General features: G+C 48.4%; 1 protein-coding gene across 2 annotated transcripts in view; it reads left to right on the top strand.

The window, feature by feature from the left end:
- Positions 1 to 8,537: 8,537 nt before the first annotated feature.
- LOC141051293 (interferon-induced protein with tetratricopeptide repeats 5-like) overlaps positions 8,538 to 25,997 on the top strand; it is a 34,003-nt gene continuing 16,543 nt past the window's right edge. Inside the window, exons 1-2 of one of the 2 annotated variants that reach the window (XM_073548186.1) lie at positions 8,546 to 8,644; positions 13,059 to 13,163. Coding sequence is in view for 1 of the 2 variants with exons in the window: in XM_073548185.1 (XP_073404286.1) it covers positions 8,640 to 8,644 (5 nt within the window). In the remaining variant the exon portion in view is untranslated. Of the gene's footprint in view, positions 8,645 to 13,058; positions 13,164 to 25,997 lie in introns of both variants that reach the window. The other variant, XM_073548185.1, reaches the window with a different exon arrangement.

Here is a 25,997-nt window from a genome sequence, read left to right as displayed (position 1 = left end):
GATAGCTGCATTGCTGTTTTCCCACTGCTCTGCAAACTGCTTTTTTAAAAGCAATCCAAATTTTTTTTTTGTCCTGGTGGGGTACTAAGCGTGCATTTTTTCACACCATACAGCGGTGTACGCTCCTCACACAGTACCGTGTAATGGCTGTTATCACGGCCACAGTGAAGCTATCTGTGTGTGACTCTGTAAGAATAAGTCAAGGACATGTTCCGTTCTTACAGACCTCCACCTTCTAGTTGTCTGCTTTTCAAACAGTTAAGTATATTTGCTATTTGATCACATTCAAAACTATAGAGAGACAGCGTGTGTCAGTCCGTACACTTAAAAAACACGGAGCTTGACAATTTTACGGACACCGGACAGCGGTGTACGTGCACGCTCCTCTCTCAGTACCGTGTAACGGCTGTTATCATGGCCACAGTGAAGGTATCTGTGTGTCACTCTGTAAGGATAAGTCGAGGACATGTTCCGTTCTTACAGACCTACACTTTAGGGAGATTCCTATTCTGCCCAATTCTATATACACCTTGTAGTTTGTCATACACTAGCCAATTTCTGCTTGTGACATAGCGGTGTGATATTCACTGGGCCTCACACAATCCAACAGTGTCCACAAGTGTGTTCAGAAATTCTATATCTCCCCTGTCCTATAGTGACATTTTTCACACCTGCGACATTGAGCCTGTGACATAGCGGTGTGATATTAACTGGGCCTCACACAACAGTGTCCACAAGTGTGTTCAGAAATTCTACATCTCCCCTGTCCTATAGTGACATTTTTCACACCTGCGACATTGAGCCTGTGACATAGCGGTGTGATATTAACTGGGCCTCACACAATCCAACAGTGTCCACAAGTGTGTTCAGAAATTCTACATCTCCCCTGTCCTATAGTGACATTTTTCACAGCTGCGACATTGAGCCTGTAACATAGCGGTGTGATATTAACTGGGCCTCACACAATCCAACAGTGTCCACAAGTGTGTTCAGAAATTCTACATCTCCCCTGTCCTATAGTGACATTTTTCACACCTGCGACATTGAGCCTGTGACATAGCGGTGTGATATTAACTGGGCCTCACACAACAGTGTCCACAAGTGTGTTCAGAAATTCTACATCTCCCCTGTCCTATCGTGACATTTTTCACAGCTGCGACATTGAGACATAGCTGTGTGATATTAACTGGGCCTCACACAATCCAACAGTGTCCACAAGTGTGTTCAGAAATTCTACATCTCCCCTGTCCTATAGTGACATTTTTCACACCTGCGACATTGAGCCTGTGACATAGCGGTGTGATAATAACTGGGCCTCACACAATCCAACAGTGTCCACAAGTGTGTTCAGAAATTCTACGTCTCCCCTGTTCTATATACACCTTGTACCTTGTTTTACATTACTATATAGTTTGTGGGATTTTGTGTACATTTTTACCAAAAATGAGGAAGGCTGGTGGAAGAGGCCATGGAATAGGGGGGGGGTTGCCAGCTGGTAATGATGGTGTTGGTGGTGGATCTGATGGTAGTGGCAAAAGCAAAATAGGACCGAATGCAGGAGGTGTTGAGCCTGCGTCATCGTCTGACTCCACAAGGCCTCGAAGGCTTAGTTTTCTAGGAGTTGGCAAACCGCTTTTAAAGCCAGAGCTTCAGGAAAAAGTTTTGTCTTACATTGCTGACTCAGCCTCCAGCTCTATCGCCTCCTCTTCTGAAGTTGTAGAAAATAAAAGCACTGAGTCGTCATTGGAGGGTCATGTTCATGAACCACACCTTTCCTTGTGTCCTTCACCCCAACCAAGATTGAAGGATGATGCAGGCCATACAACTGATTACTCCATGGAGCTGATTTCACATACCATGCCTGGGTTATCAAGTGAAATGGTGAATTACCCAGGCCAAGATGAATCTGACATGGAGTGCACTGATGCACAGCCACTGATAGATGATTCTGCTGGTACATTCAGTCAGAGCACTACATTGTCCTCGCAGTGTAATGAGCCAGATTCTGACCCTGATGAGACTCAGGTGCCCCTTCCCGCATACTATACCACCATACACGGTGACACAGAGGAAGGTGCACATGACATTGAAGAGGAGGTGATGGATGACCCAGTTGTTGACCCAGATTGGCATCCATTGGGGGAAGAGGGTGCTGCTTCCAATAGCTCAGATGAGGAGGAGGAGCATCCACAGCAGACATCGACATCGCAACAGCTGTTATCTGGCAGGCCCGGAGCACTCCAAAGACAGGTTCCAAAAATCAAAAGAGTTGCTGGACAGCTTGTCCAGACGGTCAAAATAGCACAGCGTGCTAGGCCGCAAAATGTCTTCCAAAGTAGGAAGAGTGCAGTGTGGCACTTTTTTGAACAAAATCCTCATGATCAGGCCAAGGTTATCTGTAAGAAGTGCGCAAAACCTTTAGCCGAGGGAAAAATCTGAAAAATTTGAATACCAGTTGCATGCTTAGACATTTAACCAGCATGCACTTGCAAGCGTGGACACAACACCAAACCTCAAGTACCACATGTGCAACTGATCACAAAGAAGGTAGTCAGCAACGCTACATTGTTTCCCCCACTGTAAGCCCACCGGTTAGCACAGCAGCAAATGTTGAGGTGTCGTTGCAAGGCCAAAGCAGTCAGGGAATCCCACTGTTATATCAACGAAAGACTGAATCTAGGCCATCTGAAAGAACACCAACTCCATCACCATCATCAACCCTCTCTCAGTCCGCCCTGTCCACCGCTAGTTCCACCATATACAGCTCTCAAGTCCAGCTCACCCTCCCAGAGACTATGAGTAGGTCAAGAAAGTACTCAGTCTCTCATCCGCGTACACTGGGTTTGAACGCCCACATTGCCAAACTAATCTCGTTAGAGATGATGCCCTATCGGTTGGTGGAAAGCGCAGCTTTCCGCGAACTCATGGCCTATGCAGTACCATGCTATGACCTACCCAGTCGCCACTTCTCTCGCAAAGCCATCCCAGCCCTCCACCATCATGTGAAAGACCGCATTGTCCATGCACTCAAGCAGTCAGTGAGTGGAAAGGTGCACCTCACAACAGATGCATGGTCCAGTCGGCATGGCCAGGGCCGTTACGTGTCCATCACTGCGCACTGGGTTAATGTGGTGGATGCAGGGTCCACAGGGGACAGCGGTGGTGGGACAGTGCTGCCTAGCCCACGGTATAGGAAACAGTTGGCTGTAGGCATTCCACCCTCCTCCTCCTCCAGAAGCGAAAGCTCGTCCACAGAGCGCAGTCGTACGAGCACTCCATCTGCAGCTGCCACTGTTGCACACGAGGTGTCCCCCTATCGAGCAGCTAGTGGAAAGCGTCAGCAGGCTGTGTTGCAGATGATGTGTTTGGGCGACAGACACACCGCGGAGGTGCTGGCCGAGTACTTTCAGCGACAAACTGAGTCATGGCTGGGCAGTATACATCTTGAGGCAGGCAAGGTAGTTAGTGATAACGGCCGTAATTTTGTGGCAGCCATAGCCCTTTCAAAACTCAGCCACATACCTTGCTTGGCTCACACCTTGAACCTGGTGGTGCAGTGCTTCCTCAACAATTATCCGGAGTTAACAGCCCTGCTCCAGAAGGTGCGAAGACTGTGCGCGCACATCCGCCGGTCGCCTGTACACTCCATTCGTATGCAGAAGCTGCAGCGATTGCTCCACCTTCCCAACCACTGCCTCATTATCGACATTGCAACAAGGTGGAACTCCACCCTGCACATGGTTGAGCGGCTGTGCGAACAGAGGCAGGCCATAATGCACTTGTGGGAGGATACACGGCCAGGCACTTTGAGAGCAGACATGGAGTTGACAGGTGTGCAGTGGTCGAAGCTGAAAGACCTCTGTAAAGTCCTTCAGTGTTTTGAGGAATGCACACGGCTGGTAAGCGCAGACGACGCCATCCTAAGCATGAGCATCCCACTTATGCGTCTGCTCATGCAAAATTTGACGCACCTTAAGGAGCAGGCGGCTGCAGCCAATGTTGACGAGGAGGAAGAGGAGGAGGGAATCCTTGATGACATTCAGCCATTGTCTGCTCAGGGACCTCTCCTGGACGAGGTGGAGGAAGAAGAGGAGGAGGAGGAGAAGGATGATGATGGGGATGATTACTTAGGGGAGGAGGATGCATCTTGTGGGGCAAGTGAAAATGTTGGCGTGGCAAGGTCTTGTACAGGGTTTGTGCATGACTGGAGGGATGTGGATTTGCCAGAAAGTGCTCCTCCAACCAGCACTCGCAGTGCATCATTGACACCGGGAACATTGGCCCACATGTCAGATTATGCCTTACAGATCCTAAAAAGGGACCCCCGCATTGCCAAAATGATGAACGATGATGACTACTGGTTGGCCAGCATCCTGGATCCACGCTATAAAGGCAAATTACAAAACATCATGCCACACGAGAACCTTGACCTAATATTGGCTAATAAACAAGCAACTCTGGTAAACCGGTTGCTTGAGGCATTCCCAGCACACAGCAGCGGTGATGGTTCTCACACGAGCCGTACGGGCCGGGGGCCGCTTGGCAGAGGTGTTCGTGGTGCACACAGCAGAAGTGGCGTTGGAGACAGGGGTTTCATGACAATGTTGTGGACTGATTTTTCAAGTACCGCTCACACAACTGGTAATACTGCATCGATGGAAAGTGACAGGAGACAGCAGTTGTCAACTATGGTTACAAACTACTTTTCCTCCCATATCGATGTTCTCCCGCACAGGTCATTCCCCTTTGACTATTGGGCAGCTAAACTGGACACCTGGCCTGAATTGGCACAATATGCCTTACAGGAGCTCGCTTGCCCAGCTGCAAGTGTGCTATCGGAAAGAGTCTTCAGTGCAGCTGGATCAATCCTGACAGAAAAAAGGACCCGTCTGTCAACCCAAAATGTGGATGATCTAACCTTCATTAAAATGAACCATGCATGGGTTTCCAAGGATTTTGTCCCACCTTCCCCTGATGACACATAGGGTGACAGAAAAATGGCTTGCTTTGGTCCTCCTCTTCCTGGGACTTGAACAATTTCGCCTTTTGCATCAGCTGAATGTCCAACATCAACATATGCCACATTCTAAAACTCCCTACCTGTGCTGCCTCCCCCCCCATGGCCGGGGTCACTATCTAGCGCACGAAACCGTGCGAGTGCCGTTGCCCTGGACAGGTGGGTAGGCCGACTCTTGGGCGCGGGCACTGGCACAGGGTCCCTCATAGTGCAATCAAGTGTCTCTGACGGTGGTGGTGCACACCCGCCGTCAGACACATCGCCATACTATGAGGGGCCCAGTGCCAGTACCGACGCCCACGAGTGGGCCCCCCTTGCTTGGGCAGGGCCCCAGCATTTGCAATCTTTACCTCTCCCTGCTCCTCCGCTGTGTAGTCTGGGCCGTCAAATCCATACTGGGCCTGACACCGTCTGAGCCTGCCTCCTGATCTATAGACATATATTTTGAATGTGTACACTATGCTATCCATACATGTTATCCGGGGATACGGTACCCTTTCTCACCTTTGTGCAATCACGTGTAATCCATACTGGGCCTGACACCGTCTGAGCCTGCCTCCTGATCTATAGACATATATTTTGAATGTGTACACTATGCTATCCATACATGTTATCCGGGGATACGGTACCCTTTCTCACCTTTGTGCAATCACGTGTAATCCATACTGGGCCTGACACCGTTTGAGCCTGCTTCCTGATCTATAGACATATATTTTGAATGTGTACACTATGCTATCCATACTTTGCCTTCATGAACGCTGTTTGGAGGGTCGTGACTCTTGGGAATAACGCCTCCCAATCAGTTAACCTGCTAGAGAGATCCTTCGTTGCTCCCAAGCATGACATCACACTCCCTAGGAGGAAGGTAATGCCACTGTGGCGACCGTACTCCTGGGGGCGACACAAGTGCACTGATGCCCAGCCACTGCTCGATGAATCTGCTGGTACATTGACCCAGACCACTACATTCCCCTCGCACGCTACACGGCCTGAATTTGACCCTGATGAAACTCAGGTTACCCTTCCCATATACAGTTCCATCTTACACGGTGACAAAGAGGAACCTGCAGATGAAAGTGCAGGTTCGGCCCACCCGCCGTCAGACACACCACCGTACTATCAGGGGCCCTGTGCCAGTGCCGTCGCCAACGAGTGGGCCCCCCTGCTTGCTCAGGATCACAGCACTTGCAAGGTTGAAATACTGTGCAGTGAGATGGAAGATGGGGACGACGAGGAGTCCAGACTAGTACAGGGATTCCCTAGCGAGGAGACTTATTTCATTGTTTTCAATGTTGGGACAGCAATTTTTGGGGAGCACTATACTCTGGAGAATGATATATGGGGCCCACCATACACTGGAGCCTTCCAAAGGTGGACATCAGACACTGGAGCAGCATTTACAGGGCACGTTATACACTAGAGCATTAGAAATGGGGCCCATTATGTATGGAGCATTATTTGGGCCCATAAAACAGTGGAACTTCATCCATGGGGACCAACATATACTGTAGCATTATGTGGAGCTCATCATATACTGTTTCAAACATTATATGGGACCAATGATTCTGTATGGAGAAATAGATGGGCCTTGTCATGAGCTGTAAAAAGTGAAGTATTTTTCATTGTACTATACCGCTATTTCTCTGCCGTATCGGAGCATCATGAGTTGTGGTATGTGTTAAAGGGGCGCTCTTTCGCCCAGGGCACATGAAAACATGGAGCCAGCCCTACCCCCCCACAACTTTAGCAAAATAACCCCCATTTTTCAGTGCGTAACTAGTATTATGAAGTTAATTAAGGTTGACAAGCTTAAGTAAGAAGAATTGATGCTTTTGGCATTCAAATGGGCACTGTAGGTGTGTTTCCTGTCCTCCTCTCACTGCCGACTTTAATTCCCCATTGACTTACATTGGGTTTCGTGTTTCGGTCGGACCCCCGACTTTTCCCTATAGTCGGCCGATTTTGCTCGACCCGACTTTTGGAAAAGTCTGGTTTCATGAAACAAAACTCGACCCTAAAAAAGCAAAAGTCACTCAACTCTAATATTTACAGTTTGTCATCAGGGGAGGCATTGAAACCTCGTTTACTACAACTTAACTGTCACTTCACTTGGGATTTTTTTTGAAAAGGACGCAGACCTGGATGAACTAAAAGCCAGACTGAATGGCCAACTGGAATTTCTTGTCACCAAGAACAAACACATGGTGTACAATTTCCTGGCCTATGTGATGCATCGGAAAGGGGATTACACAAAAGCTATTACCAATTTGGAGAAAGCAGAAGAAATGATCAATAAAAGCAATCCGGATGGGGCTGGTCAAAAATGTTTGACATATGGAAATTACGCCTGGGTGTACGACTACATGAAGCAGTATGAAAATTCTCAGAAATATGTAGCTAAAGTAGAGCAGATTTATAAAGAACTGGAAGGTAAACAAGAAAGAGCAGAAATCTATGGGGAAAAAGGCTGGTCACTGGTAAAATTTGGTGGAAAATATTATGAAAAAGCAAAGCAATGTTTTCAGAAGGCTTTAGGCTGAGTGCAGACGTACTTTTTGGCCCTGCGGATTTCTTCCATTTTTCATGCGGTTTTCTTGCGTTTTTTGTGCGGTTTTCCACTACGGTTTTCCCCCTGCGGATTTGGTGACAGGGGAGATGGAAAACCGCACAAAAGAAGTGACATGCTGCGGATTTTGTACTGCAGGAAAACCGCGTGGAAAAATCTGCAGCGTCTGCACAGCGTTTTTTTTTTTATCATTGATTTCAAGGCTACTGTACATCACAATGTGGATATGCAACATTTCTGCGCGGTAAAATGCGCTGCAAATCCGCATCGTGTGCACACAGCCTTAGAACTAGAGCCAGAAGATCCTGAGTGGATCACGGGATATGCAACAGTGGTCTACAGACTGGAAGGTTTCAATGGTATTAGATGTAATGAATCACTAGAGTTATTGGAAAATGCAGTAGAGAAGAATCCAAATGATGCCGTGGTGAAGGCGCTTCTTGCATTAAACATGAAATCACTGCAAGGGTATGTGCACACTTTGCGGTTTCTGCTGCGTTTCCGCAGCGTTTTTGGCTCTGCAGAAACGCTGCAGATTTTGCTGCGTTGTACAGTACCTTTATTTCCTATGGAAATAAAAAAAAGCTGTGCACATGCTGCGTTTTTTTCCGCGCGGTTTTGCTGCGGTTTACAATCCGCAGCATGTCAATTGTTTGGTGCAGAAACGCTGCGGTTTTACACCTCATCCATTATGAGGTGTAAAACCGCAAGGCAAAACCGCAGAAAAAACGCAGATAATCCGCAGAAAAACCGCAGCACTTTGTCCTGCGGATTTCCTGTGGTTTTCTCTACAAAATCCACAGAGACTAAAAACTACGTGGGAACATACCCCAAGAATGAGCACCCTCACCACTGTCAGTTTAGGTTTGGTTTCCAGTCTTTGCGGAATAACCTCAGTTTCTATTTCTGACACAGAGCAGTTTCGTTTCTCCCTTCTCTCCTCCTCCTACCAGTCACATTGATCTCCTATCCACGAACCATCAGGCTTTCAGAGAGCAGAATCCCTTCATTGCAAAAGGAAAGCTTCCTCTTCAGTTCACAGAGACAATAAACAGAATGAGGTAAATACTTTCACACTTCCCTAAATGTTTTGTTTATTAACCCCTAAGATGCCGTAGGTTAATGAAATGCTAATAGAATTGTGCTTTATATTTTACTTAATTTGATTCAATGTTAATTATTAGTGATCATATTTGGACGATTTCTGTGTTCAGCCTCATGGAATGATTATAGAGCTTGTGTCTAGGTTAGCGGAGAATAGGTTTTCTGTTTAAAAAAAACTACATTATGCAAGAAATTGCAGATCAGTGACAGTGGACTGTTAGGAATCACCTGCCCTTTATATTTATGGAATGTGGAAAGCAGAAGTTAGGCGCTAGTCTGATTACATTTAATCCCTCCGAGCTGCGTCCATCTTTTTTTGTTTCTTTTTTTTCTTTTTTTATCACTACTGTCCAAAAGCCATAACCTTGTTTATATATTTGTGTCGTCATAGCCATAAGAGGGCATATTTATTATTTATTTATATATTAAACCATTTTATTTAAGATATATTATACTGAAAAATTGAAAAAAACAACAACAAATAATTGTGAGGTGAAATGGATAAGGCCTGTTTCACACTTCCATTTTTGACCATCAGTCAAAATCCGCCATTTTTTAAAAAAAAATCCGCCATTTTTTTTTTTTTGCGGATCCGTTTTTTTCCCAATTGAGTTGCATTACCGGCGGATCTTGACGGATGGCCATCCGTTGGATCCGTTTTTTTGCGGATCCGCCAAATTTTTTGCATCCGCCGACATGCCTGGACGGACCCTGCAACTTTTGCTGCAGGATCCGCATTTTACATTGCGCATGCCCGGAGGAAGGAAGTCAGCCGGAAATTTAACCCTGAAATCCTTTCTGGCGGGCGGTAAAAATTCTCTCTCCCCCTCTCTCTCTCTCTCCCCCCTCCTGGGCTGCGGTTCCTTTAAAATTCTTCATTCAACGGATCCGTCAAATAAACAGTCCGGTGGCATCCGTTCACATCAGTTAGCAACGGATCCATTTTGGCGGATTTTAACTGACACAAAAAAACTGAAGTGTGAAACATGCCTAAAACAGAAACATCACCCCTTTTTTGTATTGAGTTTTATATACCATTGATTATGTGGTAAAAATCAAATGTTAACTTTATTCTATGGGTCTGTGGCGCCCCTGAGGCTTCAGTCGCAAAGAGGTGTTGCACCTTCTCCTAAGGTGTAGGGCCCCACCATCCAGGTAAGGTGGGAACTCCTGACCACGCTCCACACCTGCATTCCACACACAGGATAGTTCAGTGGGGCCACCTTACAGCTTCAGGCTGGGGGTTAGCTGAGCACCCCTCGTGGAACCCTGCTTCGTAACACGAGATGTGCTGGGAGGCGGGTGGAGTGTGATGATACAAAAGTAGAGGGAAAGTGTAGGATTTCAGGTCAGTCTGGGGGGAGACCCAGAGGAGGTCAGTCAGGCGAGGGTCTGAGAGAAGAGAGCAGGCTGACAGCAGGTCAGCCTGAGAGGAGCTCAAGGCGGAGGAAAGCAGTCAGTCAGGAGAGGCTGAGGACTGGTCTTAGTGGAACGAGCTCCTCAGGGAAGGAAGAGAAGGAGAAAGAGACGTAGACTGAAGACTACAGATTCCATAAGAGAGAGATAGAACAGATCGGAACGAAGGAGAAGAGAAGGACGGTGGGAAGAAGGTTGAGAAAGAGAGAGAACCCTTCCAGTCCAGAAAGCGCAAAGGCCGGGGCCCGGTCCCGAGGTTGATTGGATCTTTAAATCCGGCAACAGACACCGGAGGAGTAGTGAGCCGCTAACGCCTTGCTCCCACCATAGACTTTGGACACAACAGCGAAACGGATAGAGAGCCGGGACTCAGGAGAGGAGTCTCCGAAGTAGGCTACAGCTGTCTGTCATACAAGTAGAGACTAGGAACACCTAGAGAGAGGCATTCCAGGGTAACTAAGTACTGGAGTGCGTCGCACCTAAAGGCGCATTTGAGGAGTCGTTCAGTGAAGGTACATATTGACAGAGTGTGGAAGGGAGAATCCTATCCTGCATGGAGGTTGGCTGGAGCCCTGACCTGGAGAACACAGTACGGAGGCAGGCAGTTGTGTGAACTGCAAACAGTGAGTAAAGCTTTGGAACCGCATACTCTGGTGTCCTCCAGTTATTCCTGCACTGCTATACCTGGGTAACAACATCTACACCATCCTGCGCCTCTCCACATCCATTGCACCTACACTGCCCTGGTACTACAGCTCCACCTGTGGGGAGCTATACCATCTCTGCTGCACCACACCATCAGTCCCAGTGGCTCTGTATGCAGCGTTGGCCTAACACCATACTTGCCAAATACCACGGGTGGCGTCACAAACTATTCTAATAAACTCTAAACACCTTTAACATCACCGCCATTGATATTGGGTGCCCAGGGCCACGGACCGGGTCACCGCTGCTGTGACACACCATCCCCCGTGCACCGGCCCGGTACTGAGTACCCCACTGCCCTGGGCGAGCCGCGGGGCGACCCAATTTTTGGCGTCACGAACAGGATGACGAAGCCCGATGCCATCGGGTTCTGTGTGCCTTGGATTTACAATTTTTGAAAATGTGCAGAAGACTAAATTTAATAGACTGTAAAATGGACATTAGAAATGGCCGCTGGCGCGGAGAAGAAGGGCGTGAAGAGATGGGAGGTCCTAAGAAAAGACCGTGAAGAGTCTTGTGCCGTCCCTGTCTGAATTACTATGTGACAGATGCATGGCCCACCCCCCCGAGGGGTTTGTATACTGGCTTGGTATGGAGACGCGGGAAGAAGACGCCGCCCATGGAAGGAGAGGCAGAGAAAGCCAGTGGCGAGCAGAAGGGTGGAGCAAGGAGAAGAACGCCAGAATGCCATTTTGGAGAGTAAGGGAAGGAGGCCTGAGGAGCGCGGGGAAGTGCAAACCCCCGGCGCCATGGCTGACGGCTCCAACCCGAACTCCGACATGGACTGACAACTACTAGAAGCCGAAGTAGCCGAATTGGCAACCCGTCTGCAGCTGAGGCGGGAGGCCTTGGAAACACTGAGCTGGCAGCGCGCCCCGTCGGGGCCTACACCAGCGGTACCTTCTCCACCGGTACCTGCCGCTGCTGCACCAGACCTTCTCTGGGCAGACCTAAAGGGACATACTGCTGCTGCTAGATCACCGACAGCGTGCCTTGCTCCCTCCCTGCCGGCACCACCGGAGGAGTTCCACACAGCCCAGGAAGCTGAAGCGGAGGAAGAGGAACTCCCACTTGGACCCGGCGCGGCTGCGTAGGTTCCTACAGCGACCCCCGCGGATCCAGAGCCGCCGGTAGATCTACCACCCTCCCCGGTGTCGTGCCGGCCTGCACCCGCTGCCACTACGCCTGCACCAGAGCCAAGATTGCACCGCCAGGAGGCACCAGGTATCTATCCCGACCCTCCTAATGGGTTACCCTTTGAGCTCACGTCGTCTGAGGCGGACTTGCTGCAGCTGGAAATGGGGCAGTTGGAAGAGTCCGCTGGGGGCCCTAGTCAGACGGAGATGGGGAAGTGGAGAAGGGCGTTACTAAGAAGGGTACGGCTGGAGCAGGCGCGCATGGTCCAGCACCTTTATAGCTTGGAGGAGTACCTGCGGATTGCCAATGACTACCTTGAGTCTGGTAGTCGCTGATTACAACAATCTACAAAATTTCTCATTACCCAGGAGGGTCTTGTTTGCACCAGTTGTGCCTTTCTATTTTGCTATCATGTTTTTCCGGTAGCACCCTTGTTGCCCTGTTTTTGCAGCATTTTCTATAATGGAACTGTGGAGATCATGAACGCTGTATGATCCAGAACTGTACTTGTAAATCGTTTGCACCTCTTTAGGTGCCCGTTTCTTGGATTTGCATATGTAGCCTCTTTGTGAAGATAATGGTTACACAAAGACTCTTTGCAAAGATAAAGAATGATGTCTACCTCAAGGGACACTTCAAGAAATCCCGGCTGGGAGCAGTGTTTAGCACCTTACAAGAATTTTGAATGTTTTATTGATAACGTATTTGATAATGTTATGCCTTATGAAAAGTAAATGTCTTTTATAGAATATTTTGATACAGAGACTTAGGAAATTTTGAGATAGAATGTGAGAATTGAATAAAGATTGAAGAATTGCAAGTAACAGGTGACAGGCCAAGAGTAGATGGTCAGTGTCTTGCGTCCAGTAGCAGTAGTAGTAGAGAGAAAGAAAAAGAGAATAATTGATAGAAAATGTAATAAAGAGAATGTGTGGAGTATAGCACTTTGAATTGAGAATTGCACTTAAGTAACTTTTTGATATTAAGATAGGAAGTTAGCCTGTTTGTAACGTTTAAGAAATGTGCCTCCTATACTAGGAAGATTAGATAAGTATTGTTAAACAGCATTTAAAACTTTGTGTGTTCCTGTATTGTACTTTTGTTGTCTTGCAGCCCGTGGATGTGCTGTGTTTAACGGGGGGTATGTGGCGCCCCTGAGGCTTCAGTCGCCACAGAGGTACTGCACCTTTTCCTGAGGTGTAGTGCCCCACCATCCAGGTAAGGTGGAAACTCCTGACCATGCTCCACACCTGCATTCCACACACAGGATAGTTCAGTGGGGCCACCTAACAGCTTCAGGCTGGGGGTTAGCAGAGCACCCCTCATGGAACCCTGCTTCATAACACGAGATGTGCTGGGAGGCGGGTGGAGTGTGATGATACAAAAGGAGAGGGAAAGTGTAGGATTTCAGGTCAGTCTGGGGGGAGACCCAGAGGAGGTCAGTCAGACGAGGGTCTGAGAGAAGAGAGCAGGCTGATAGCAGGTCAGCCTTAAGGGGAGCTCAAGGAGGAGGAAGGCAGTCAGTCAGGAGAGGCTGAGGACTGGTCTTAGTGGAACGAGCTCCTCAGGGAAGGAAGAGAAGGAGAAAGAGACGTAGACTGAAGACTACAGACTCCATAAGAGAGAGATAGAACAGATCGGAACGAAGGAGAAGAGGAGGACGGTGGGAAGAAGGTTGAGAAAGAGAGAGAACCCTTCCAGTCCAGAAAGCGCAAAGGCCGGGGCCCCGTCCCCAAGGTTGATTGGATCTTTATATCCGGCAACAGACACGGGAGGAGTAGTGAGCCGCTAACGCCTTGCTCCCACCATAGACTTTGGACACAACAGCGAAACGGATAGAGAGCCGGGACTCAGGCGAGGAGTCCCCAAAGTAGGCTACAGCTGTCTGTCATACAAGTAGAGACTGGGAACACCTAGAGAGAGGCATTCCAGGGTAACTAAGTACTGGAGTGCTTCGCACCTAAAGGCGCATTTGAGGAGTCGTTCAGCGAAGGTACATATTGACGGAGTGTGGAAGGGAGAATCCTATCCTGCCTGGAGGTTGGCTGGAGTCCTGACCTGGAGAACATAGTACGGAGGCAGGCAGTTGTGTGAACTGCAAACAGTGAGTAAAGCTTTGGAACCGCATACTCTGGTGTCCTCCGGTTATTCCCGCACCGCTATACCTGGGTAACAACATCTACACCATCCTGCACCTCTTCTCATCCATTACACCTACACTGCCCTGGGACTACAGCTCCACCTGTGGGGAGCTATACCATCTCTGCTGCACCACACCATCAGTCCCAGTGGATCTGTATGCAGCGTTGGCCTAACACCATACTTGCCAAATACCACGGGTGGCGTCACAAACTATTCTAATAAACTCTAACCACCTTTAACATCACCGCCATTGATATTGGGCACCCAGGGCCACGGACCGGGTCACCGCTGCTGTTACACACCATCCCCCATGCACCGGCCCGGTACCGAGTACCCCACTGCCCTGGGCGAGCCGCGGGGTGACCCAGGTCAATACCAGGAGTGGACATATCATTAGTGCAACCAAGAGGCCCAAGAGGATAAGGTTACCTTCGCAGGTAAAGGCTCCGTTACACATAACGACGTCCCAGCGATCTCACCAACGATCCGACATGGATGGGAGCGCTGGGTCATGTAATTTGGCTGATCGCTGGTGAGCTGTCATAAAGAGAGCCCCTCCAGCGATCAGAACCAGCGAGCAAGCTGGTTTCCAATTTAAACATCGGGTATCTAAGCCACGCGGCTCTTAGATACCTGATGTTTACATTGGAAACCAGCGTCACTGATCATTGGTCTCCTGCTGCCACACGCAGCGATGCGCGCTGGCCAGCGGGAGACCAGCGATCAAAAAATGGCCCAGGACTATCGAGCATGATCAGCGATACCCGGCAGGGGGGCCAGTCGCTGATCCCCATCACACACAGCGATCTCGCTGGCGAGATCGCTGTGGCATCACAAAATCAGCGATCTCGCCTGCAATTGTAACTAGCTAATGCAGTGGCTGAAATGAAATGATCTGGGATTGGTAACATGGTCATGGCACTTCTGATGGTAGGATCTGTAGCTTACCTGTGATTGCAAAGTAAACGTATATGATGGCGTACTCAAAAGAAAAGATGTGTTCTGGAGAGGTCGGCGACTTATAGTAAGAGCCTTTGGCGGTCTGTTGGTGGACCCCTTCTCTGAGTCAGTATGCCAGCTAACAATTGTTGAGTTCACAGAGAGAAGAAAGTAGAAACTTCTGAAAGATGGCCTGATGTTTTCAGTATTGGAGATGGGGTTTTCCGAAGGCAGATGCACGTAGGGATGAGGTTCAGGTTCCAGTACTTCCAAGGATGAAGCAGTGTGGGAAGACAGAGTTTGTACAAATAGCATTACATATGATAGCTAAATTAGCGTAGAGTAGAGATGAAGCCTCACAAGTAGAGTTGAGCGACTTTTGGTTTTTTAGGGTCGCGTTTCGTTTCGTGAAACCCGACTATTCCAAAAGTCGGGTCGAGCAAGATCGTCCGATTATAGGGAAAAGTCGGGGTCGTCACGAAACCCAATGTAAGTCAATGGGGAATAAAAGTCGGCAGTGAGAGGAGGACAGGAAACACACCAACAGTGCCCATTTGAATGCCAAAAGCATCAATTCTTCTTACTTAAGCTTGTCAACCTTAATTAACTTCATAATACATGTAACGCACTGAAAAGTGGGGGTTATTTGGCTACAGTTGTGGGGGGGAGGGCTGGCTCCAGGTTTTCATGTGCCCTGGGCGAAAGAGCGCCCCTTTAACACATACCACAACTCATCATGCTCCGATACGGCAGAGAAATAGCGGTATAGTACAATGAAAAATACTTCACTTTTTACAGCTCATGACAAGGCCCATCTATTTCTCCATACAGAATCATTGGTCCCATATAATGTTTGAAACAGTATATGATGAGCTCCACATAATGCTACAGTATATGTTGGTCCCCATGGATGAAGCTCCACTGTCTTATGGGCCCAAATAATGCTCCAAACATAATGGGCCCCATTTCTAATGCTCTAGTGTATAATGGGCCCTGTAAATGCTGCTCCAGTGTCTGATGTTCACCTTTGGAATGTTCCAGTGTATGGTGGGCCCCATCTATCATTCTCCAGAGTATAGTGCTCCCCAAAAATTGCTGTCCCAACATTGAAAACAATGAAATAAGTCTCCTCGCTAGGGAATCCCTGTACTAGTCTGGACTCCTCGTCGTTCCCATCTTCCATCTCACTGCACAGTATTTCAACCTTGCAAGTGCTGTGATCCTGAGCAAGCAGGGGGGGCCCACTCGTTGGCGACGGCACTGGCACAGGGCCCCTGATAGTACGGTGGTGTGTCTGATGGCGGGTGGGCCAAACCTGCACTTTCATCTGCAGCTTCCTCTTTGTCACCGTGTAAGATGGAACTGTATATGGGAAGGGTAACCTGAGTTTCATCAGGGTCAGATTCAGGCCGTGTAGCGTGCGAGGGGAATGTAGTGGTCTGGGTCAATGTACCAGCAGATTCATCGAGCAGTGGCTGGGCATCAGTGCACTTGTGTCGCCCCCAGGAGTACGGTTGCCACAGTGGCATTACCTTCCTCCTAGGGAGTGTGATGTCATGCTTGGGAGCAACGAAGGATCTCTCTAGCAGGTTAACTGATTGGGCGGCGTTATTCCCATGAGTCATGACCCTCCAAACAGCGTTCATGAAGGCAAAGTGTTTGTTTTACGTGGGCAGTATGGTTGCAAAGCTGAACCTTAAAGGAATGTCCAGAAGGGCACCACCAGGAGTGGAGCCTACGGTTTAATTCGACTCCACCTGGGAAACCTCAACCATGCAAGCTACAGAACAGATGCACACATTGCAAGCTTAATTCCGTTAACGAACGAGACTCCGTCATGCCCCGCGGTCCGAGTCCGGCTTACTAGAGGGACACGTGAGGCTCTAGCACATGAGATTGGCCAATAACTGGTGTGTCATGCCCTTACATGTCCGTGGCTGCATGTGCGCTACACTGAAAAGGCCAGCGTTTGTCGCTTACAGGTGCAGATAACCCGCTGAACAACGTTAGTGATGGGGATCTGTGATTACAATTATTACCCGCGAATGATGATTTCCCAGTAAGTGCAGGTCAACCGCAGTTCCGGAATTAGGCCTAACCGTCATTCCTGAAAAAATGAAAAACTTACGTGTGCAAACCACAGGTGCTGTAGCTTGCTTAACAGCTCGCCAGCCGTTCTCAGGCCCAGTATGGATTACACGTGATTGCACAAAGGTGAGAAAGGGTACCGTATCCTCGGATAACGTGTATGGATAGCATAGTGTACACATTCAAAATATATGTCTATACATCAGGAGGCAGGCTAAGACGGTGTTAGGCCCAGTATGGATTGCACGTGATTGCACAAAGGTGAGAAAGGGTTCCGTATCCCCAGATAACATGTATGGATAGCGTACACATTCAAAATATATGTCTATACATCAGGAGGCAGGCTCAGACGGTGTTAGGCCCAGTATGGATTGCACGTGATTGCACAAAGGTGAGAAAGGGTACCGTATCCCCGGATAACATGTATGGATAGCATAGTGTACACATTCAAAATATATGTCTATACATCAGGAGGCAGGCTCAGACGGTGTCAGGCCCAGTATGGATTGCACGTGATTGCACAAAGGTGAGAAAGGGTTCCGTATCCCCAGATAACATGTATGGATAGCGTACACATTCAAAATATATGTCTATACATCAGGAGGCAGGCTCAGACGGTGTCAGGCCCAGTATGGATTGCACGTGATTGCACAAAGGTGAGAAAGGGTTCCGTATCCCCAGATAACATGTATGGATAGCGTACACATTCAAAATATATGTCTATACATCAGGAGGCAGGCTCAGACGGTGACAGGCCCAGTATGGATTGCACGTGATTGCACAAAGGTGAGAAAGGGTTCCGTATCCCCAGATAACATGTATGGATAGCGTACACATTCAAAATATATGTCTATACATCAGGAGGCAGGCTCAGACGGTGTCAGGCCCAGTATGGATTGCACGTGATTGCACAAAGGTGAGAAAGGGTACCGTATCCCCGGATAACATGTATGGATAGCATAGTGTACACATTCAAAATATATGTCTATACATCAGGAGGCAGGCTCAGACGGTGTTAGGCCCAGTATGGATTGCACGTGATTGCACAAAGGTGAGAAAGGGTTCCGTATCCCCAGATAACATGTATGGATAGCGTACACATTCAAAATATATGTCTATACATCAGGAGGCAGGGTCAGACGGTGTTAGGCCCAGTATGGATTGCACGTGATTGCACAAAGGTGAGAAAGGGTACTGTATCCCCAGATAACATGTATGGATAGCGTACACATTCAAAATATATGTCTATACATCAGGAGGCAGGCTCAGATGGTGTCAGGCCCAGTATGGATTTGACGGCCCAGACTACACAGCGGAGGAGCAGGGAGAGGTAAAGATTGCAAATGCTGGGGCCCTGCCCAAGCAAGGGGGGCCCACTCGTGGGCGTCGGTACTGGCACTGGGCCCCTCATAGTACAGCGGTGTGTCTGACGGCGGGTGTGCACCACCACCGTCAGAGACACTTGATTGCACTATGAGGGACCCTGTGCCAGTGCCTGCGCCCAAGAGTCGGCCTACCCACCTGTCCAGGGCAACGGCACTCGCATGGTGTCGTGCGCTAGGTGGTGACCCCGGCCATGGAGGGGGGAGGCAGCACAGTTAGGGAGTTTTAGAAAGTGGCATATGTTGATGTTGGACATTCAGCTGATGCAAAAGGTAAAATAGGTCAAGTCCCAGGAAGAGGTGGACCAAAGCAAGCCATTTTTCTGTCACCCTATGTGTCATCAGGGGAAGGTGGGACAAAATCCTTGGAAACCCATGCGTGGTTCATTTTAATGAAGGTTAGATCATCCACATTTTGGGTTGACAGACGGGTCCTTTATTCTGTCAGGATTGATCCAGCTGCACTGAAGACTCTTTCCGATAGCACACTTGCAGCTGGGCAAGCGAGCTCCTGTAAGGCATATTGTGCCAATTCAGGCCAGGTGTCCAGTTTAGCGGCCCAATAGTCAAAGGGGAATGACCTGTGTGGGAGAACATCGATATGGGAGGAAAAGTAGTTTGTAACCATAGTTGATAACTGCTGTCTCCTGTCACTTTCCATCGATGCAGTATTACCAGTTGTGTGAGCGGTACTTGAAAAATCAGTCCACAACATTGTCATGAAACCCCTGTCTCCAACGCCACTTCTGCTGTGTGCACCACGAACACCTCTGCCAAGCTGCCCCCGGCCCGTACGGCTCGTGTGAGAACCATCACCGCTGCTGTGTGCTGGGAATGCCTCAAGCAACCGATTTACCAGAGTTGCTTGTTTATTAGCCAATATTAGGTCAAGGTTCTCCTGTGGCATGATGTTTTGTAATTTGCCTTTATAGCGAGGATCCAGGACGCTGGCCAACCAGTAGTCGTCATCGTTCATCATTTTGGCAATGCGGGGGTCCCTTTTTAGGATCTGCAAGGCATAATCTGACATGTGGGCCAATGATCCCGGTGTCAATGATGCACTGCGAGTGCTGGTTGGAGGAGCACTTTCTGGCAAATCCACATCCCTCCAGTCACGCACAAACCCTGTACCAGACCTTGCCACGCCAACATTTTCACTTGCCCCATGAGATGCATCCTCCTCCCCTAAGTAAACATCCTCCTCCTCCTCCTCCTCTTCTTCCTCCACCTCGTCCAGGAGAGGTCCCTGAGCAGACAATGGCTGAATGTCATCAAGGATTCCCTCCTCCTCTTCCTCATCAACATTGGCTGCAGAAGCCTGCTCCTTAAGGTGCGTCAAAGTTTGCATGAGCAGAAGCATAAGTGGGATGCTCATGCTTAGGATGGCGTCGTCTGAACTTACCAGCCGTGTGCATTCCTCAAAACACTGAAGGACTTTACAGAGGTCTTTCAGCTTCGACCACTGCACACCGGTCAACTCCATGTCTGCTCTCAAAGTGCCTGGCCGTGTATCCTCCCTCAAATGCATTATGGCCTGCCTCTGCTCGCACAGCCGCTCCACCATGTGCAGGGTGGAGTTCCACCTTGTTGCAATGTCGATAATGAGGCGGTGGTTGGGAAGGTGGAGCAATCGCTGCAGCTTCTGCATACGAACGGAGTGTACAGGCGACCGGCGGATGTGCGCGCACAGTCTTCGCACCTTCTGGAGCAGGGCTGTTAACTCCGGATAATTTTTGAGGAAGCACTGCACCACCAGGTTCAAGGTGTGAGCCAAGCAAGTTATGTGGCTGAGTTTTGAAAGGGCTATGGCTGCCACAAAATTACGGCCGTTATCACTAACTACCTTGCCTGCCTCAAGATGTACACTGCCCAGCCATGACTCAGTTTGTCGCTTCAAGTACTCGGCCAGCACCTCGGCGGTGTGTCTGTCGCCCAAACACATCATCTGCAACACAGCCTGCTGACGCTTTCCACTAGCTGCTCGATAGGGGGACACCTCGTGTGCAACAGTGGCAGCTGCAGATGGAGTGCTCGTACGACTGCGCTCTGTGGACGAGCTTTCACTTCTGGAGGAGGAGGAGGAGGAGGGTCGAACGCCTACAGCCAACTGTTTCCTATACCGTGGGCTAGGCAGCACTGTCCCACCACCGCTGTCCCCTGTGGACCCTGCATCCACCACATTAACCCAGTGCACAGTGATGGACACGTAACGGCCCTGGCCATGCCGACTGGACCATGCATCAGTTGTGAGGTGCACCTTTCCGCTCACTGACTGCTTGAGTGCATGGACAATGCGGTCTTTCACATTATGGTGGAGGGCTGGGATGGTTTTGCGAGAGAAGAAGTGGCGACTGGGTAGGTCATAGCGTGGTACTGCATAGGCCATGAGTTCGCGGAAAGCTGCGCTTTCCACCAACCGAAAGGGCATCATCTCAAACGAGATTAGTTTGGCAATGTGGGCGTTCAAATCCAGTGAACGCGGATGAGAGACTGAGTACTTCATTCGGTCCTATTTTGCTCTTGCCACTACCATCAGATCCACCACCAACACCATCATTACCAGCTGCCAACCCCCACCCAATTCCACGGCCTCTTCCACCAGCCTTCCTCATTTTTGGTAAAAATGTAGACAAAATCCAACAAACTATATAGTAATGTAAAACAAGGTACAAGGTGTCTATAGGACAGGGGACATTTTGAATTTCTGCTCACACTAGTGGACACTGGACACTTTTGGATTGTGTGAGGCCCAATGAATCTCTGAGCGCTATGTGACAGGCTCGATGGCACAGCTGTGACCAAAGTGACTAGAGGATAAGTGAGATTTTGAATTTCAGCAGACACTTGTGGACACTGGACACTTTTGGATTGTGTGAGGCCCAATGAATATCTGAGCGCTATGTGACAGGCTCGATGGCACAGCTGTGACCAAAGTGACTATAGGATAAGTGAGATTTTGAATTTCAGCAGACACTTGTGGACACTGGACACTTTTGGATTGTGTGAGGCCCAATGAATATCTGAGCGCTATGTGACAGGCTCGATGGCAAAGCTGTGACCAAAGTGACTAGAGGATAAGTGAGATTTTGAATTTCAGCAGACACTTGTGGACACTGGACACTTTTGGATTGTGTGAGGCCCAATGAATATCTGAGCGCTATGTGACAGGCTCGATGGCACAGCTGTGACCAAAGTGACTAGAGGATAAGTGAGATTTTGAATTTCAGCAGACACTTGTGGACACTGGACACTTTTGGATTGTGTGAGGCCCAATGAATATCTGAGCGCTATGTGACAGGCTCGATGGCACAGCTGTGACCAAAGTGACTAGAGGATAAGTGAGATTTTGAATTTCAGCAGACACTTGTGGACACTGGACACTTTTGGATTGTGTGAGGCCCAATGAATATCTGAGCGCTATGTGACAGGCTCGATGGCACAGCTGTGACCAAAGTGACTAGAGGATAAGTGAGATTTTGAATTTCAGCAGACACTTGTGGACACTGGACACTTTTGGATTGTGTGAGGCCCAATGAATCTCTGAGCGCTATGTGACAGGCTCGATGGCACAGCTGTGACCAAAGTGACTAGAGGATAAGTGAGATTTTGAATTTCAGCAGACACTTGTGGACAGTGGACACTTTTGGATTGTGTGAGGCCCAATGAATATCTGAGCGCTATGTGACAGGCTCGATGGCACAGCTGTGACCAAAGTGACTAGAGGATAAGTGAGATTTTGAATTTCAGCAGACACTTGTGGACACTGGACACTTTTGGATTGTGTGAGGCCCAATGAATATCTGAGCGCTATGTGACAGGCTCGATGGCACAGCTGTGACCAAAGAGACTAGAGGATAAGTGAGATTTTGAATTTCAGCAGACACTTGTGGACACTGGACACTTTTGGATTGTGTGAGGCCCAATGAATCTCTGAGCGCTATGTGACAGGCTCGATGGCACAGCTGTGACCAAAGTGACTAGAGGATAAGTGAGATTTTGAATTTCAGCAGACACTTGTGGACACTGGACACTTTTGGATTGTGTGAGGCCCAATGAATATCTGAGCGCTATGTGACAGGCTCGATGGCACAGCTGTGACCAAAGTGACTAGAGGATAAGTGAGATTTTGAATTTCAGCAGACACTTGTGGACACTGGACACTTTTGGATTGTGTGAGGCCCAATGAATATCTGAGCGCTATGTGACAGGCTCGATGGCACAGCTGTGACCAAAGTGACTAGAGGATAAGTGAGATTTTGAATTTCAGCAGACACTTGTGGACACTGGACACTTTTGGATTGTGTGAGGCCCAATGAATATCTGAGCGCTATGTGACAGGCTCGATGGCACAGCTGTGACCAAAGTGACTAGAGGATAAGTGAGATTTTGAATTTCAGCAGACACTTGTGGACACTGGACACTTTTGGATTGTGTGAGGCCCAATGAATATCTGAGCGCTATGTGACAGGCTCGATGGCACAGCTGTGACCAAAGTGACTAGAGGATAAGTGAGATTTTGAATTTCAGCAGACACTTGTGGACACTGGACACTTTTGGATTGTGTGAGGCCCAATGAATCTCTGAGCGCTATGTGACAGGCTCGATGGCACAGCTGTGACGAAAGTGACTAGAGGATAAGTGAGATTTTGAATTTCAGCAGACACTTGTGGACACTGGACACTTTTGGATTGTGTGAGGCCCAATGAATATCTGAGCGCTATGTGACAGGCTCGATGGCACAGCTGTGACCAAAGTGACTAGAGGATAAGTGAGATTTTGAATTTCAGCAGACACTTGTGGACACTGGACACTTTTGGATTGTGTGAGGCCCAATGAATATCTGAGCGCTATGTGACAGGCTCGATGGCACAGCTGTGACCAAAGAGACTAGAGGATAAGTGAGATTTTGAATTTCAGCAGACACTTGTGGACACTGGACACTTTTGGATTGTGTGAGGCCCAATGAATATCTGAGCGCTATGTGACAGGCTCGATGGCACAGCTGTGACCAAAGTGACTAGAGGATAAGTGAGATTTTGAATTTCAGCAGACACTTGTGGACACTGGACACTTTTGGATTGTGTGAGGCCCAATGAATATCTGAGCGCTATGTGACAGGCTCGATGGCACAGCTGTGACCAAAGTGACTAGAGGATAAGGGAGATTGGATTGCTTTTAAAAAAGCAGTTTGCAGAGCAGTGGGTAAACAGCAATGCCAGCCTGTCAGGAAGCCTTAAAAGGCAGCCCAACAACAAACACCACTGATACACCACAATATAGCCTCCCCTTGCACTGCACACACAGTGACTGGTGTGTTGTGCAGGCCAAATCGCTAGCAGCAGAAGCAGTTTTTTTGTCTTCTTCCCTGCCTAACGCTCTCCCTACAGAATCAGCAGCAACCTCTCCCTATACTGAGATCGGCAGAAGTAAGATGGCGGTCGGCGTGCACGCCCTTTTATACCCCCTGTGACGCCCACCAAAGCAAGCCAATCACTTGCATGCCCTTCTGAAAGATGGTGGTGACCCGTGCCTATGTCATCACGTTGCCCACAGTGTCCGTGGATCCTGATTGGCTGAAAAAGAGCGCAAAACAAACTTTTGAAACGCGACTTTGGCGCGTAAGTCGCCGACCTCGTGGCCGACCTCATCCTAGGGTCGGGTTTCGTTTCATGAAACCCGACTTTGCCAAAAGTCGGCGACTTTTGAAATTTTTCTACCCGTTTCACTCATCCCTACTCACAAGTGTCCGATCAGATTAATCCATGAGTTTATTAATAAGGTAAAAAAACAAAGTAAACTCAGAAAAAGGCCGGGGTCATACTTGCGAGAAACTCGCACGAGTCTCGCATATCAATACCCGGCACTGCAGACGGCACTAGGGACTGGAGTGCTCAGCTGCATAGAAATACATGCAGCTGAGCGCTTCGGTCCCGAGCGCCAGTGGCAGTGCCAGCTATTGAGATACGAGACTCGTGCGAGGTTCTCGCAAGTGTGACCCCAGCCAATCTCAAACATGACACTGAAAAGCATCAAACTAAGGCCACGTTCACACTATCTGTATTTGGTGAGTTTTTTACCTCAGTATTTGTAAGCCAAAACCAGGAGTGGGTTATAAATACAGAAGTGGTAACTTGTTTCTATTATACTTTGCCTCTGATTGTTCCAGTGTAAGGTTTGGCCAAGACCGTAGTCGTGGCCGAGGACTCCAGGGCAACAGTACCCTAGCCTCCCCTCACATAGACATGACAGTTTTCTGTCAGCATACCTATAGCTCCATTCTTCTCATCCTCAGAGCCTTCTCCAGGTGGCAGCACACCTTTATCTACTTTTTTGGCAGAAACAGAGACACAGTCCAATTCCAACTTTAAATAAGGAACTTTACTTATTTGTGTTCCCAGTCCGTCCAGTACAATTACAGCGTACACATCAGGTAACACACAATTTGCTTTCTTCTCACTCCCTATTTTCTCACTGTCATCTTCCAGACAGGAAAGATGTATATCTTTGTACGGTGTTAGCCAGTAGATAGAAAAATATTCAGGATTAAGAGTCCTCAGTAGTTGATAACTTTTAATGGCTAACTGAAAAGATGGTAACACATTGCAAGCTTTCCAGACTACTCAGGTCTCTTCATCAATACTAGACTAATACAAAATCTGAAGTCACATATTTATGCACAATACAGCCTAGAAAAAATGCAATAGATAAGACAAGTGACGTGAAGCAGAACTATCAATATGGGAGAGGGAGAAACATAAATATAAACATTGGACCAGTTCATAGATAAGGAGTCCGGATGTTTTATGGTCCTCTGATTGGGGTCTAGTTCTGTGTTGTGATGCCCCCACAAGGTTTTAAAAGGAAATTCCATAGTTGATGTAAAAAGACATAAATCCATGCGACACATTCATTCCAGCACTGAGAGTGTCAAAGTTCGTCATAAATTTGTACTCCCAAACTCGTCTCTCTCTCTGAGAATTGAAGTTACCTTTCAATACCAGTAATTTCATATCCACGTTGCTGTGATCAGGGATACAGAAATGTTTTGCCACAGGTAGATCCATTCTTTTTTCTCTTATTGTGTGACGATGAGCATTCATCCTTGTTCTAAGCTTTTGCCCTGTCTCCCCCACATACAGACCCCCAGTTGGACATTTAGTACAAATAATTAAGTACACCACATTAGATGTAATGCAGGTGAAAGTACCTGGGATCTTGTAGTCCTGATGTGAGTTGGGGATCTTTATCTTGTCCGTGGTCATTATAAATGGACAGGCTTTACATTTTTTCTGGTTGCAAGGAAAGGTTCCTGTAGCTGTTGGAGAGGACAGGGAGCTTCTGACAATGATGCTTCTTAAATTTGGGGGCTGCCTAAAACACAGCAGTGGGGGGTCTGGAAAAATGGATTTTAATCGGGCATCTTTTTGTAGTAAAGATTGTAATTTCTGTGCAGCTCCCCTTAGCACCTCCAGATTTGGGTTGTAGGTGGCTACTAGAGGCA

Source organism: Dendrobates tinctorius, unplaced genomic scaffold (assembly GCF_039654945.1).
Source record: "Dendrobates tinctorius isolate UK_male_01 unplaced genomic scaffold, ASM3965494v1 ptg000156l, whole genome shotgun sequence".
In the NCBI taxonomy this organism is placed as follows: domain Eukaryota; kingdom Metazoa; phylum Chordata; class Amphibia; order Anura; family Dendrobatidae; genus Dendrobates; species Dendrobates tinctorius.
The sequence above is the reverse complement of the archived record's forward strand: the minus strand, read 5'-3'. Positions and strand labels throughout refer to the sequence as shown.